Source organism: Phaseolus vulgaris, chromosome 1 (assembly GCF_000499845.2).
Source record: "Phaseolus vulgaris cultivar G19833 chromosome 1, P. vulgaris v2.0, whole genome shotgun sequence".
Taxonomy (NCBI): domain Eukaryota; kingdom Viridiplantae; phylum Streptophyta; class Magnoliopsida; order Fabales; family Fabaceae; genus Phaseolus; species Phaseolus vulgaris.
The window spans coordinates 4,955,204-4,972,266 of record NC_023759.2 but is presented as its reverse complement, the minus strand read 5'-3'; the positions used below and the strand labels follow the sequence as shown (position 1 = coordinate 4,972,266).

The 17,063-nt window shown below is 31.6% G+C and overlaps 2 protein-coding genes across 2 annotated transcripts; both read left to right on the top strand.

Moving 5' to 3' along the window:
• Positions 1-11: 11 nt before the first annotated feature.
• Positions 12-6,218, top strand: LOC137813287 (aberrant root formation protein 4). The gene is made up of 14 exons (XM_068615403.1): positions 12-185; positions 420-596; positions 1,212-1,361; positions 1,877-1,949; positions 2,910-3,091; positions 3,199-3,258; positions 3,390-3,540; positions 3,637-3,696; positions 3,791-4,059; positions 4,186-4,257; positions 4,420-4,497; positions 4,593-4,796; positions 5,184-5,235; positions 5,667-6,218. The coding sequence occupies exons 1-14, from the start codon at positions 96-98 to the stop codon at positions 5,885-5,887; spliced, it is 1,839 nt and encodes a 612-aa protein (XP_068471504.1). The 5' UTR covers positions 12-95; the 3' UTR covers positions 5,888-6,218.
• Positions 6,219-11,025: 4,807 nt separating this feature from the next.
• Positions 11,026-16,615, top strand: LOC137813286 (probable receptor-like protein kinase At1g80640). Its single transcript, XM_068615402.1, has 10 exons — positions 11,026-11,573; positions 12,025-12,195; positions 12,561-12,811; positions 12,894-13,026; positions 13,124-13,187; positions 13,794-13,890; positions 14,006-14,108; positions 14,972-15,090; positions 15,169-15,258; positions 16,108-16,615. Exons 1-10 carry the CDS (start codon positions 11,423-11,425, stop codon positions 16,282-16,284), a joined length of 1,356 nt encoding a protein of 451 aa, XP_068471503.1. The 5' UTR covers positions 11,026-11,422; the 3' UTR covers positions 16,285-16,615.
• Positions 16,616-17,063: the final 448 nt, after the last annotated feature.

Below are 17,063 nucleotides of genomic sequence, written 5' to 3'. Positions count from 1 at the left end.
ACCTTTGGATTTAATGACTGTTTTGCCCTCATCTTGTTCTTTAAGGGGTTTTTCGTTTCAGTGTCGAAGTTTCTTTCCTTATAAATTTCACTCTCATGTCGGTCTCTGTAGAGCGCGAAATTGCATCGTTTCGGGATTCTGAAATTCGGAACAATCTTCGAAGAATTCTCGAGTCATGCTCGAAAGTAAGATCACTCACCTTTTTTTCAGAAAAATTGATTTTGTGAAATTTATTTATTTCTGTTTATATATAATAATGCTAGCAACTATTACTCGTAAGGATTATTGTTTATGTTGTTAATTTTTAAAATGAAAGCTTGAAATTTTAAAATGAGTGCTTATGCTTGTGTTGTTATGAGTAGAAAGGTTACTTGTTTACTAACATGGTGATGACTGTCATGGTATTTTATACTTGGTAGTTGGTTGAGGCTGGAGATTTTCATGAGTCTGAAAAGACGGTTTCAGAGCTTGTCAAGTTTCTTGATTCTGTGTATGATGTTGCTGTGTCTGATCCGGATAGTGAACATGCTGAAAATGAAGCATTTGAGGCTATATCTGAGATCCATAGCTATATCTGTTCTCCTTCTCTTGACCAGGTGGGTGAACTTCAACACTTAATTCATGTTTCGCATTCAGGATTTTTAAGTCTTCTAATTCCATATCAGCCTCAGCTACTGCTTGGATGAATTTCTGAGTTGTAGGAGAAGAAAAGAAAAAAATGTGTTGAATGTTTTAAGCTACAACTATTGCACTTTAGCTTTTAGAGAAGTTAAATTAAGTGAGCTTCTATGATAGTTAAGTGCGTAAGTTGATTTTATCTTATGTGAGAAACTTAATTCATTTTATCTTCTTATTTTATATAGGTGTGTGTGGAGAGATTTATTCAATTACGACCTTAGAAAAAATAAAGAAAAAAGGAAAAATTTAGAGACATGAAAACAAGATTCCCTGCAGTCAGCAACTTGGAACCATTGGGTGAAAGTTAGATGACTTGTATTTAAACTTGGTATATCGGACTTAAAACATGCATTCCAGATTTGAGTCATTCCATTTCCATCCAATGGTGACAGTACACTGGCTATGTGGAAATGCTAGCTGTACTGAAGCCGGCACCATGGGGGGCATCTAGTTATGCTTTTATGAAACTAGAAATGGGAGATTAATGATTCTATGGGAAACTATGTGATGTTGATTGTTTGGTGATGTGACAGGAAGTTGTTGATGCCCTTTCCTTTGAACTGCCAAAGGCTGTTTCAAAGTTTGTGGGGATTTCAAGTAGATTTTTGGACATGGCAACCAGCATTATCGATCAGTTTATAGTGAAATGTGGTCCAAGGGATATGCTCTCAATTCTCTGTAATGTAAGCTTGTCTTTATTGTGAGTAAATGTATATTAGCACTTCAAAGACACACACAATGTCACTTTAATACTCCCGTACTAGTTGACAATTCTATTACCTATTGGATGTTTGTTAAACAATTTTCAAATGGAGAATCCCAACTAATTAAAATGTGGAAGACACGATTACCATTGAAACCTCCACATTTTCTGATATACCTACATCTCATTCCACATGATTTGTCCTTGGCTCGAGATCCCTTTCCTCCCCTCTTTGTGGACAGCCCATCACTTAACCCTCACACCCTCTACTCACTTGTATTTCTGACTTCCTGCTAGACCTTAGTCCTTGCTCAGTTTGAAATATTCACTTTCTATATAATGATGATCTTCTATCCAAAAGAAAACTCAAATTTTCTCATAATCACGTCATAGTTTCTTGCAAAAGACTACTAGCCAGTGACAGAGTGACATTTTATTGATCTATTTTTTATTAATATATTGATCATATGCTTCTGTTAATGTAATTGTGAACAGACGTTAGGTTACTCAAGTAAGATCACCAAGGCTGCCAGTTACATTATCCCTCCTTTATCAGGGATCTCAAAAGGTATTTATTGCATTGACCTTTTTAACCAATGGATTGAATATAAAAACTGTTATATCTGTTCAGTGAATGAAAGATGGAAGCAATTACCTTGTTAATGCTCTTCCAATGTAGAGCATGTGAATCACTTGACACTGGATTCATTTTATGAAGTTTATTTTTTGGTTTTGGTTTTGTTGAATCTAAGTTGGTCTGGGCCTTTTATGAAGACAACCCACTCCTAGTTATTAGCCACTCTGGCCTTTACATTTATAATCCAGGCTCGTTCTTTTGTTCACAGCCTGAGTCGCATCAAATGTATGGCTATATTATGTTTATATTGAGAAAATTGACTATAAAATTATGGTTTGTTGAGATCAATTGTACTTATTTAGAAATTGTTTATTTTCCACCATTACTTTCTAAGAAAATGATAGGATCAATTTAAAGGAGATGATTTAAAACGTATTGATGCTGTATATTGAGTTTTTGTAAATTTATAAATGAAGGATGAAACTAGAAAAGCAGTTCCTTACAGGACAATATGCTTTTGGTTCAGCATTCTTGTGTGACAATATATTTTGGGTTGAAATCTAGAGTTTAGCAGGACTAATAACAATCAAATTTGACACATTATTTGTTTGGGTGAAGTGGCATCATATATTTTATTACTGGACTTTTATATCTAATCTCAAATAAAATATAATTAAAATGAATATTCTCAAGGTCCTAAGCTTCAGCTTGATACTAAATCACCTAGTCCTGTTAGTTGTCAATTACATGCAGTTTTCATTGGGCTCATTTTATTCAGCAAGATGACCAAGGGATAATTTGTCTTATGACTTAAGCAAATATTTAAACTTGTAAATTATCTTTGTTGATGAAATGCAAAACCTTAATGCTAGTTTTGGCTCACTGTGTTCCGTCAATGATTTTAAGCCACATTATTTGAAGTTTTTGCTCATACTTATTTTGTCTTTTCAGTCTTTATTTCCCTTCAGAGGCATCAGTTTGAGCAAGTAAAAGAATCTGTTCCTATAATACTTAATGTACTGAAAGTCGTGTCTTTGGAGTCAGAAGAAGAAGAACAAGAAAAAGAACTAGAGGATGTATTTGACAGAGCTGTTGGGATTGCAAATTCTATATGTGAAGTTTGCAAAAAATTGGTCAGTCAATTTTAAAACAATGATCTTTTCTTTGTTAAGATATCTTGAATGGCTGATTTATTTTCAATTCTGTTGCTGATGTTTTTCTCTTTCCTCTTATACAATAGGAGGGTGATGCAAAGGAGAAGCTCCAATCTCTTCTTGGTCTATATGTCCTGCAATGCGTGGTACATGTCTCTGTACTGCATTAAAACTAATTGTTGTTATTTGTATTTCTTCCTAACTAGTTCTAAGTAAAATGGAGATATGGTTTTATTGATTTTAATATGATTTAACATGTTACCACACACTCTCCCAGGCTCTCATTTCAGCTAGTTTAGGGTATAAAGCTTCCAGTTGTCATTCGTTTGTATTACAACTATCACAAATTTCTTCATACTGTGGTTTATCATATCTCAGTCTAGTAACAACTTATGATGTTGAGACTGTGGCGGGCTCCATTTTTGGAGGTAGTACTCTTTGTTCACCATATTTCCATAATTTTTTAAACATAAGCACTATTTACATTGCTGTATATTTGTCTGTTAACCTCCTCAATTTTCCAGAAGAGAAAGATCTCTATATGGGTTTCTTATCTCATGTCAAACATGGTGCTGCTCTTTTAGGTTTGTGTTTGAATAATTACTCTATAATTGAATCCATGCCTTTTGTTTTTTTCCTTTCCCTTTCACTAACCCATCAAACTCTATTTTTTTAAAGTAATTTGGGGACTTTTCTCGGAGGAGGTTGCTTATACTAAAGAAAATTTGACTGCCATCAAGGATGAGCTTTGTAATAATCAAACAAAAAGGTGGCAAGCAATAGGAATATTAAAGCAAGTACTTACCTTTGTAAATCTTCCATGGGAGTTAAAGAAACATGCTATCGACTTCTTGCTTTGCATCACAGATGGAAGTGTCTCCAGAAACTGCAATGAGGAACATTCTGAATGGTCATCATATATGCCTAGTCTTTTTTCAGCTTTGCAGGTTGTGTTTACTGCAATTTGTGACTTCAGTTTGTTTATCATTGTTCAATCTTTTACTTCCTCAAATGAAGAAGGATTATGCTGATGTGATATATGTTTCTCTTTTGGTTACACATTAACCTTTCAGGCTATAAAAATGGTTATCATGCTTGCCCCAGAGCCAGAACTTAGGAAAAAATCCTTTGCAGTGCTAAAAGGAGTGAGTTTCTAATACTAGCAGCACCTCTTTTATGGTTATAAATGCAACATGTGGTTTGGAATTTCTGAAAAAGGGATAAATGATGTTTGTTAAACTGCTTAATATATCGAGCATGATTTTCTTGATATTTTTATTGTACTGTGCTAATGTTACTTAAACCAGGTACTTGCTGATATTCCAAAATCTCAAAGATTAGACATTTTGAAAGCATTGATTACCAATACCGACTCTTCCTCAATGGTAATGCCCTGCCTAAATTACAATTTATTTAGCATTGTTGTTTATTTTCTGTTAAAAGTTAAATCATCTAATAGTGATCTTGCACCTTGTTGAAGATCGCCATTTTCATGGAACTTATCCGGAAGGAAATGCACACAGCAATCTGCAATAGTAGATCAACAGTAAAAGATGCCCCACAGATAGAAAACAAAGCATTTTTGGATACCTCATTTTGGAATCCTGGGGTCATTGAGTTGGTCGAGTTGATTCTAAGACCTCCACAGGGTGGACCTCCTTTCCTACCTGAGCAGAGTGATGCGGTATTCTTCCTATTTTATGTGTTCTTTGTAATTTATGTTAGGTTTAATTAATCAAGTGGTCTCTATACCTACACCAATTTTTCATTTTAGTTCTTATATCGAAAAACCGTTCGTTATGAACAACATTTTTTATGTTTTAACTTGTGCCTTCATTTTGTAGTAGTTTTACACTGCCATAAAAACAGACTTTTTAGGTATAGGAACTAAATGAAAAGTTAGTGTGGGTAAAAGGACCAAATGATTTATTATACCGTTGTATAATCCGGGTTTCTTGAAATGCATCTATTAGAAGAAGCATTTGGAATAATTGTCATTTATTTTTGGGTTATGAATATGAACTGATATGAAAAGGTTTTAAGTAATGGCCTTATTTATCATGATTCACAGGTGTTGTCAGCCCTCAACCTATACAGATTTGTATTGATGATAGAATCTGCAGGTATATAGCATCAATTAATTATCACTTATGGGAAAAATTACTAACAAGAAGTCTTGGTTGAAAAAAATATACTAGTTCAAGCAGTGATTAATGAGTTACAAGTTTTTTAGTTAATGAACCACTTGAATGGTTAGTTGTTCCTAAACGGAAATGTGTACCTTCAATATTCATTTTACAATTTTTCTTGAAACATTATAATTCGTGATTTTGAAGCATTATCTAGATGAGATAGTGTTAGCAACATACTCTCTCTTATTGATTAAAACTTATTGAAAATTTTAAAATAATCACTAATACTTGTTAAATATGAAATGAGACTTTAAAAATTGTGATTTTCAATAAATTTAAACTAATGATAGTGTGTGTTGGTAGTATTTATCTAGTCTAAATTGAGTCTAATTTGGAAGGTTTTACCATTTCCTTGGTAACAGAAAAGACAAACTGCACAGGAGTGATGTCAAGGAACAGTTTACTGAAGGCCTACAATGAATGGCTGCTTCCTTTGCGTACCCTTCTGACAGGTATAATGACAGAGAGCAAGAGTGAGTACGATGAGTTTGCAGTTGAAACTGTATGCACCTTAAATCCACTTGAGTTGGTGTTGTACCGGTGCATTGAACTTGTAGAAGAGAAGCTAAAGCAATTCACATAAGTTGCCCTTAGCAAGGATTTTTGGAAAAAGTTTTGGTGCATGTTATTTTTGAAATATTGGTAATCTAAAAGCAAGGCCATCGAATTGCAATTCAAATTGTAAATCATCCTTTCAGATGCAATGCAATTTATAGCATGTTTGAAATTTCGGATTCATGATGCCAAAAAAATGGAAGTTACATGGATGTTTATCATGGTTCAGTGTTTGAGTTGAATTGTCCATGGATGTTGAAATTCTTCCCCTTCTATATGCTTTGGGTGGTATCCCTATACAATAACCTTACATTTGTACAGGAAATTATAATTCAATTCCTTTCAGCTGCTTAATTCTTCTGAAAGTTTTAGTTTGTATAAAGAAATTTAAATATATTAAGTTTTCATTTTATTTTTTGTTTAGATAAAGTATTTTGATTATCATTAAATATAAAAAATATTCTAATAGTGAATAATGTTTAATAATTTAAAAATATTAATTAGTGATATTTTTTTCAGTTTTAAACATACAAATTATTTTCATAAATTTTTTAAACTGAAATTTTATTAAAATAATGTACTTTAGCATAGCATATTTTAAATTCTCTCTATAAATAAATTACCTTCTAAAAATATGAAATGAAATGTTTAGAAATGTTCAATTGTAAAAGAAAAAAAAAGTGTCAGGTATATGCACAACCCACCTTTGGCATTTTTTTCACAAAATTATATTATTCATACAAAATATACTTTTTACAGCACTAATTTTTGTCTCCATATTTCATTATCACCTTTTTTGTCCTTTCTTTTTTTTATAAATAACTCTTTTTTGTAAAATTTTATTGTACTAACACGATTTATAAAAAATGTTTACAGCAATTATTGTACCAAAGAAGCTGACAAAGGAATTTGAATGCTATTGGACCCATTTAAAGACCCACCAAATAAGTTAATTCAATTTCAACCTTTTTCTAGCTATTTATATATGCTTAGATGGAATAATAATAATTCACACAACCTCTTATCTAAAAATATTAATTCTTCATCTATTTAAATATTTAAACTTAAGAGAAAATTGGTTCTTATATAATTGACAAAGTTAAATTATGAAATTTAGATTCTTTGTTGGATGTTTTTATGTTGTCTCTTTATTGTGCCACCAAAATACATTAATTTAGATATTTTAAAATATATTAAAAAAATAATATATTAAAATCAATATATTTTGAAGGTATATTAGAAGAACAACACCAAAAATATCAAGCAGCAGACAATGAACTCGAAATATTGACATTGACAGTGGATTAAGAGTAATTAATGATTTTATTATAGCTAAATAGAACTAGTTATTTATATAGATATTGTTTGCTAAGGTTTTCTCTGTTTTACTCTGTATACTTTTCAATATTTCTTAAAACATGCACACTAAATATTATTTAGTTATTTTTGTCTTTTTCCATTACAATATGGTACTTTTCCAATTATAATACTGTATCACATTAATTTTCCATCCTTAATTTCTACTTCATGTCTCTTCTTTTATCAATGAATGACTGAGGATTCCATGACTCAAACACCACAATAAATAATCATAATTCTTCTATATAATTATCTGATTCATCTTAGAATCTAAAATAGTGCGTATTATTTTTTTTTTTCGCAATCCAGAGTTATTCTCGTTTGTTGGAAACAATTACAATAAGATCTTGTGATAGATACTACAGAAAAATAAAGAGATAAAGAAATAGTATATAAGTAGGTGTAAATCTTATTTTATAAGTCGGTTTTAAAAAATTGAATTAGGTTTAATCTACTTTTTAATATGATATCAAACTATTAGAGTCTTTCTTAAAAATAGTTTGTTGGGTTTAGCAAGTCATCTACTATCGGGCCGCTATCAAACTATTTATGATGTATATATAGTCTTATGCACGAATTAGCAGATCTTAGCAGTGTGAGAAAAGTGTGTTAAAGATTCTACACATCGATCTCACCTTATAAATCAATTTTATAAGATTGAGTTAGACTTAAAATCGACTTAATATTAAGTTAATGGATGGAAGCATTACTCAACAACATGTAGAAAACAATTCCTTATAACTCGTCAAAATATCAACATGTAGAAAACAATTCCTTATAACTCATCAAAATATTATGTGTGTATAAACTTGTACTTTCTCATTTTCTTATATTTATTTATTATAAAAATAACTCTAACAAGAAAGGTTAATGGATCCATATAACTAAAGGACAAGATCTTTGAACTTTTGAATGCACATATTACTAGAAAAATAATACTCACGTGTTAGGTCGATTATGGGTAGAATTTTGGTGAAGATGCACGTTACACCAACTATTAATCAATTATATAAACACACAAGATTATATATATTATATATGTGTGTGTCTTTTTCTCTTTTTGTTCTAATAAAACTTAATGATTTATTGGTGTCACGTATGTTAATTATTTCTTAGTGACAAGAGACTCAGATACTAATTTGAAAAATTTGTCTCTAATGTTTGTAATGAAATGCCATTATTAAGAATAAAGGAAGGAAGAATAACTACTAATTCATTAATTATTTTGTTGATAGAAAGCTCAAATTGAACCAACCCAAATAATACTTCAAGAACAAACCAAACCTCTATGATAAGTTTATGAAAAAAATGAGGATTTGTTTTTAAAATCACTTAAATTATATTAATGTTCATAACCTCAAATTTATAAGGTATTTAAGAAAAAAAAATGAGGATTTGATTTTAAAATCACTTAAATTACATTAACTTTTCGGAACTTAAGTTTATAAAATATTAACCGTTTTAGAATTTGAAATTTCTTATGGTTTTGTATTTAAAAAGACATCATAAAATTTATAGAAGAAGGTGTATAATAGAAAAGATAATCTTTAAAAAAAATATATATCATTTACAAAAGTGGCGAATACTAATGGCCATTCTCTAACATGCTTTTTAATACAACATTTGTTAATGGAAATTCATTTAAACTACTGTTAACTAAAATTTGTATCGTGTTTAAACAAATTGTTTGAAACAATAATATAATATATTTTTGTACCGGTATGGGCGAGGCCGACCCCTGGTCTCTTTGACCAAGACCCACCTGGCTGCCCGAGATCAAAGAAACTTGTCTGAGACTTGAGAGACTTGGTTGAGATGACGAGATCGACGGTCTACCTGGCCGAGACGATCAAGGCCAGGTCAAGACCTTAGAAGACTTGACCGAGACGACCGACACCAGGGGAACTTGGCTGACGGCCGACCCATATGACCGTTAATGCTCAAACCAAAGTCAGCGAAGCTAACCCGTCATTAAGAATTAGGTTATGCAACCCTAAGTAGGGTTCACCTCGATAAACGGGCCCAACAAGGTAGGTCCACTAGAATAATATAAATAACATGCATCCCAAGGAGTAAGATATGTCATTTATTATTGTTCACCTACCTGAGAGCAGGAGGACGAGAAGAATCACAATTCATCACCCAACAACCTGACCGACCGAAGAAAGGAGAAGAAGACTTCAATAGTTCTCTAGGTCTCATCTCCCTAGTAGAAACAATTTTAATTATTTTATATTGTATTATGTAATTACTACTATTTACAATATATAGGAAAATCTATCACTATCTTTATTGTAATTACTAAAATTAGCATAATTTGAACCCTAAACTAAAATCAAACATTCGCAATATATAAAAGCATCAACAAACGCTAAAATTAAAATAATTAACATAAGGATTAATACCGCACAATTATTATACCCGAGGAACCAAAAGGGTAATTAATTTTTTTTTAAACTAAAATTAGTTTATACAAACTAATTTATAAAAAAAATCTTCAAAAACTTATTATAACTGAATTTTAACTTAGAAAAACCTTATTAATTTTTATTAATGTTTATCCAGAAATTTATAAGAAAAATTCAATAACAAATTTGTGGGACCATTAAGGTAGTGGATTTACGGAATTATTTGAATTTAAATGATAGTTCCAAATATTAAGTACATAACTGCCATAACAACTATTTGTGTAAAGAAAATCTCACTATAATGATTGCTGGTACTAAAAACAATAATACGTTAATAGTTTGAACAATATGCTTTAATTTGTGTTACTTATTTTTCACCAATAATCTTGTATTAGCTACCAATGATTCCATGGTGCTTTTAAGAAATTTTGGTGACTTTTCTTATCCATGAGAGCTGTGACAATGACGTTTCTGATTGTGAGTATTACCTATTGGAGCTTCCTACAAAAATGAAGAAGGAAAAGATTACCACGTAATTAACCTAATTACATTCATAATTTCCTTTGATTATGACATTTTCGTTTTCAAACCACCTCAATTTTAGGAAAGATTTTCATATGATGTTGGAATTATACATCCCCTAAATATAAATATAATTCGTAATATATAAATGATAGTAAATTTTATCTTGTAAGGTTAAGTTACCTCATCTTATGAATCTGTTTTATAAGATTTACTTGGATTTAAAGTTCACATCATAGTCATTTAAAGTCTATTCTAGGAAAAATTTGTTGGATTTATCAGAGTTTGTTGAACTTATTATAATTTAATATCAAATTAATGCAAACTTCATCTTATAAATCAGTTTTATACGAGATAGACTTAAAATTTATTTTTTAACGAATCTTCTAAAAATACTTATTCTATGTATATTGACAAATGATACTAATAAAATTCAATTCACACATGTTTGAAAATTATTTTGGCTTAAACTTAAAAAAACATAGTATGATTATATGATAATACATTATATAGGTAGATTTCTTCAATCTTCCCACGTCACATGATTAGGGTTCGTCACATGGGGCCGGAATAAAGAAAAATTCAAATTCATTGGTTTAGGTTTTGTTGGAGGCAATTTTGCCAAAAACAAAAAAATCCAAATTAAGTTATGGTTACACCATATTAGCTAATAAATTAAGTTTATAAATTGCTAACTAAAAGTTGAATGTGATAAATTAGTTAATTGAAATAGAAGTATATGACCAAATTAATTGTTAAAGTAATTAATAAATGAATGTCCTAAGTTACTATCATTATTGATCTTTTATTTTCCTTGTTTAAATTTTGGCATTGAAGATTTTGGGTGAAAGGGTTGTTTCTGTCTGACATTGAAAACAATGCACGAGTGCAGATGATAGTGGTGAAGTTGCCCCCACCCTAAAATTAAACCTCATCTGTTCATTGTTGTCCTTTTTCCTTCCACTGAGAAAGCATGAGAAAGACAGTTAAACAAAGAAGAGATAAAGGAGAAAGATGAGACAGAGAATGCTCAAATAAAAAGGGTTAAAAAAGATAACAAAAAGCAAATATTGTTTTTTGGAAGTTTAAAAGAAGAGGTCAAGCCTCAAAGATCTCAAACAAACACTTTCTCTCACTCAGTTGAAGTGGCTACCAAAACTCACTCACTCAGTGTGTGTTGGTGTCTGTGTGTGTTCCTTTTCAGGCACAACAACCTTTTTTTTCCTTCACACATCTATTCTATCTTTATCTTCATGTTTTCTTAGAAAGAAACAATGAAAACGAAGCTTCTTCTTTTGCTTCTCATGCTCCTCCTTGTTCTTCACAAACCCATTTGGACTCTTGCCTCACCATACCCTCTTGCCCCCTCACCTCAAGGTCCACCCTTTTCTCCATTTCCCAATTCAATGTCTGCTTCCTCTCCAGGTTCTCTCCCTCTTTTTCTATGTTTGTTTTATTTTCTTGGTTTACCACTTTTTTTTTGGGGGCTAACATGTTCAGATACTAAATGTAGATACTTTTTTTGATGCAATTTTATGTTTGTGTGTTGCTGTGTCTGATTCATTACTTATGTTTCTGTTCCATTTGATGTCCCTGCCACAATCTGTGTCACTTCTGATGGAGTTGGTATTCAACAGTTTCGAATTTCGAATTTTGAAAATCATGACAAGCACTTAATGCTGATAACATACGTTGTAGCTCATTTTTATTCATTTCTTGGACTTGTGTTTTTTATTGTGTGGATTTGGATCCTGCGCTGCCCTTTTGCTTAAACGCCATTAACTTGTCATTAATGGTTTGAATTTTAATGAATTGGTTATATATTGTTTCCATTATTTGATTTGATGCTCACTGCCATATACTGCATATTTGTCAGCAATTGTGATGGGGGCTGAAGAGCAGCAAATAGATTCGCACAAGAAAATGGTAATTGCTATTGCCGTAGCCAGCACTTCACTTGGTGCAGTCATTTTGAGTGTGTTGTGCATCTGGATTTATCATTCCAAGTACCCTTCAAAATCCAAAGGGAAAAACGTTCAAAGATCAGGTTTTCCCCCTTTTTCTCACAATTCCATTTCTTAGAATCTCAAGAAATTTAGTTTTATTAAACCTTTTTTTTTTTACATTCTTCTGTTTTCACTTTTTGTTTCCTATTTTCTGAAGTTTATATAGGAAATAATGAAAACAGAAAACAATAAATAGTTGTTTCCACTGTTTTCAATACAAACCTTCAAAATCAAGAAATAAAGTTAAAAAAGGCCTTTTTTTTCAAACCAAAAGATCCCTCAGGTTTCTATTTTGCTTCACAAATCACTATTTTGGGATATCAAGGAACTTTGACATTAATTTGCTTTCTTGGTATTGTCTAAGGTTTGTAATTTTTTCCCTTTTTTCTGTAATTTGATTCCCAAGATGCTGAGAAAGGGCTAGCTTCATCACCAACTTTGAGTAAATTCAGCTCTATAAAGCTGGTTGGTAAGAAAGGGTGTGTTCCAATAATTGATTATAAGCAAATAGAAAAAGTCACCGGCAATTACAAGGAAAGTAACATCTTGGGTGAGGGAGGTTTTGGATGTGTTTACAAAGCACATTTGGCTGATAATTTGGAAGTTGCCGTTAAGAAATTGCACTGTGAAAATCAGTATGCTGAGCAAGAATATGAGGTAATCCCTTGCGAATAATTTATTCCTTTTTCTATTTGTTTTTATTATTATATTGAATAGTTGTGCTTATATGAATGTACAGAACGAGGTGGAATTGTTAAGTAAAATTCAACATCCAAATGTAATTTCTCTACTGGGATGTAGCAGTAATGAAGATACAAGGATTATTGTCTATGAATTGATGCATAATGGATCATTGGAAACACAATTACATGGTAAAACATTGTTTTATATGCTTTATTACCTGGGATATTACAAGTGATTAAGATGTAATGAGGTCAGTTATAAAATTATTATTATTATTATTTGAAGGACCTTCTCATGGCTCAGCATTGACTTGGCATTTGAGGATGAAAATTGCTCTTGACACAGCAAGGTGACCTTCCCTAAACAGTTCTTTATCTATCCTCCTATTTGCTTAGAAGCAATGCTAGCTTCACTCTTTTCCATGCACTCTTTTATTATTATTGAAATTTATTGGAAGTCACAAAATAATTAGCATACTTAATGGGTCTTATTTGCTTCTTCCATTTCATTGCTAATGTAAATAAATTCTAAAATTACTGGCATTTACATTTTAGTTTTCTAATAGAGGATGAGTTTAATTGTTTTTTTAAAATAAAATAAACACACTTATGTGTTTTTTAAAATTTGCTTATTTTTAAAGTAAGTAGCAATATTTTTTTTTAAAAAAAGAAGCAAATCCTGCCTACTTCTTAAATAAGTGTTTTTTTTTTTAAATTATTTATTTTTCAAACACTTTTATGTGTAACCAAACTGACCCATAATAATAGTTACTTTTATTTCATTTCTTCCCTGATAATCTTTTTTTAGAATGCTGTTGGTGTGTTAAATTGTTTCCAGCAAAAAGCTATGATAGTGAAGGATGAAGTGTGTTGAAAGAGTGTGAGTGTATTGTTTGCAATTTTTTATTTGGTTTATTGTATCTTTGTTAACATGGTATTTGATTAATGTCAACCAGGGGATTAAAATATCTGCATGAACACTGTTACCCTCCAGTGATCCATAGAGATCTGAAATCTTCTAATATTCTTTTGGATACAAAGTTCAATGCCAAGGTAAAACAAAAAGGCCATGTTCAATTTGCTGCATTTATTATTCTCTTTTTGTACCATACATTTTTATTGTGTTCTCAAAAGCTTCTTTTCTGCCTGCTATTACTGGTGGATTCAGCTTTCTGATTTTGGTCTTGCCATAACCAATGGGACCCAAAACAAGAATAATATCAAGCTCTCAGGCACGTTGGGTTACGTAGCCCCAGAGTATCTTTTAGATGGTATGAACTGAACTCATATCACATATAACTTCATAGCATATGCAATGGTCTGACAAGTTGCTAGATGTTTAATGTGTCCTTAAGCTTTCAACATACCAGATCCAACATAATTGTATTTTGAACACTTGATGCATTAATTATGTAAAGGGTGAGTTTGGAAGTGTGATCTGTGCAAGAAATCCTTACATAACTTAGGTATAATATCATAGATTATGTTAGTGTTCTTTAATTACATACTGTGCAGAGAAAAAATCAAATTTAATTGCAGAACAACACTTATGATACTAATGTTGTGTATAAATGTTTTCCTTTTGTTAATTCTTTTTGGTTAATTAAAAAACCTGATTAACTGTGATGTGAAGATTGATTGAAACTATGAACACATGACCATGATAGTCTTGAACCATTTAATAATTTTTAGATGTGTGCACTTGTGCTTCTCTTGGGAACATCTGATCTGGCAAGTTATATAGATTATTTATTAAATTAATATGTTGTCAGTTACACCTTACGGCCCCATATGCCTAGTTTGCTCCAGCTGCTTCTTGTCTGTGATAAAAAATAATAATGATAATAATAAATGTCCTAAGGGTGGGAACTGAATTTTGTTCTTAGGTAGTTCAATTGGTTCTTGTCTTAGAGATGCGAAACATTGGAAGTAGAATAACTTTGTATTATTCAGTTGAAAACTTTGATATATAAATTATCAAGGGAGACTGTGAATCAAACTACCACACATTAACCATGAGATATAAATTAAACGGATCACTTCTCCAGGGATTTTCTTAGAACATGGAGAAACAGTTATTGCAAAACCTGAACTGTTATCTATTGAGGAAGTTTGATTTTAATTATTTTTGCAGGTAAATTGACAGATAAAAGTGATGTATATGCTTTTGGAGTTGTGCTGTTGGAGCTTCTCTTGGGAAGAAAGCCTGTGGAAAAACTAGCACCAGCTCAATGCCAATCTATTGTCACATGGGTACTGTTTGCTTGATGATCCTGAAATTTAACTGGGTTGGTATTGGAAATGACATGAAGCTATTAATGATGTTTGCAGGCCATGCCACAGCTCACAGACAGACAAAAGCTTCCAAACATCGTGGATCCTGTAATTAAGAATACAATGGACCCCAAACACTTATACCAGGTTTGAGTGCCTCGGAAACACAACTCAGACATATTTTTCCAGTTTATTACTACTTACCCTTTTTGGCCAAGATAATAGTCATAGTAAGAGTTAGCTGTACCATCTTACAAGATTTTTTTTATCAAACTTTATAATTTATGAAGATTGTATTGAATGAAAACTATGTTTAACATCATGAAAACACAAAAAATACTTCATGTTTTCTTCATTTTGAAAATACGAAGATTAATAGAAAGACATTATGTATAATTATTCAAGTCATAATAATACTACCAGTAATAGGTTCATAGTGATAACATTCAATGCATCTGTAGTGATAACAATACAGTTTCTGATCCATTTTCAAAAGATCTGACATTAGTTGAAAGTAGTATAAATTCTACTAAATGAGGTAGGCTTGAAATCCGTATCCTCTCTAGCATCTACACCTACAAGTAGGAGGGTGAAAAACATAGGGTTCATGTGGGACTCACCTGACAAATGAATCCATGTGATTATCTCTCCTTATTGATGCAGTTTAAATCTTTTCTTTGCCACTCTATGTTGCAATCTAGAAATGAACTCCATACTTTTTATTAGGATCAACATGGCTTTTAAGAAACAATAATGTAAGTGAGTAGTGGTTCTCTTATTTATTATTATAATCTCAGGTCTAAACACTTATAGGGGTAGATTAAAATAAGAAAAAATTTAGTTTATGCATAAAATTAATTTGTAGAAACATGACTTTACTTTTAATTTGCAGAAAAAAAATACTTTTTTTTTATATTATTTTTCTTTTGCAAGTGTTCATGAGAAATTTATCACGTAAACTCTGCTTAACTAAAACATTGACCTTGAACTTTGTAGGTTGCGGCAGTGGCAGTGTTGTGCGTGCAACCAGAGCCAACTTACCGTCCCCTGATTGCAGATGTTCTCCACTCACTTATCCCTCTTGTCCCCGTAGAGCTTGGAGGAACACTCAAAGTCACACAACTGCCACAGCAAGTCTTACCTGCTAACCCACATGAGGATTCTAGTCCATGATCAGTTTGAGAAATTACCACTCACTCATAATCCATCAATGATATCTTTTGTCTTACCCAACTAGTGAGGCTTCATCAAGGCTTGATATTACAGAAAGATCCATAACAACACTGGTTTTGTAATAAACACAGCCCGGGAGTGTGACTACAGATAGATTGAGGAAAAGAGTAGGCCTAAATAGTGTATGAGAGCATTGGATTGTTATGATAAATGCGAGTAAATTGGTTTCGCTTTTGTGAAAATATTTGTGTATATAGGATTAGATAATTGAATTGTTCAGAGAGAATCTTATTGTCTTTATTCACTCTTTTGCCATATCAAATTCAACAAACCAGACTACAAATAGTTACATAAACTTCAGAAAAATACTAACAAGGCTCTCCAATACACTCTGTCTGCCATTGTATGTCCTAAAAAACTTAAGCTGTACAGTAAATGTAAAAGAATATGTTAACTTTATTTGCGTTCTTCTAAATTTGATACTACTAAATCAAGAGAAGAATAAATTTTAAGAATCCTTACTAATTTCTTCCCAGCATAACCTTCCAACAAAACATTGTATAAAGGAATTTCAACATGGTAACTTGTCCAGATTCTGTGCAGGTGACGAGACATTCTTGTCTTTAATTCTTTGGTTCAAGTATGAAAACCATATATATTCAATTATTTTCGTTCTTGGATCCAAAATACCTACCTCATCACCATTCACAATAAATGACGAGTGAAATCTCATGATTTCTCTATCAACATAAATGATTCGATCACAATGGAAGGAGGAT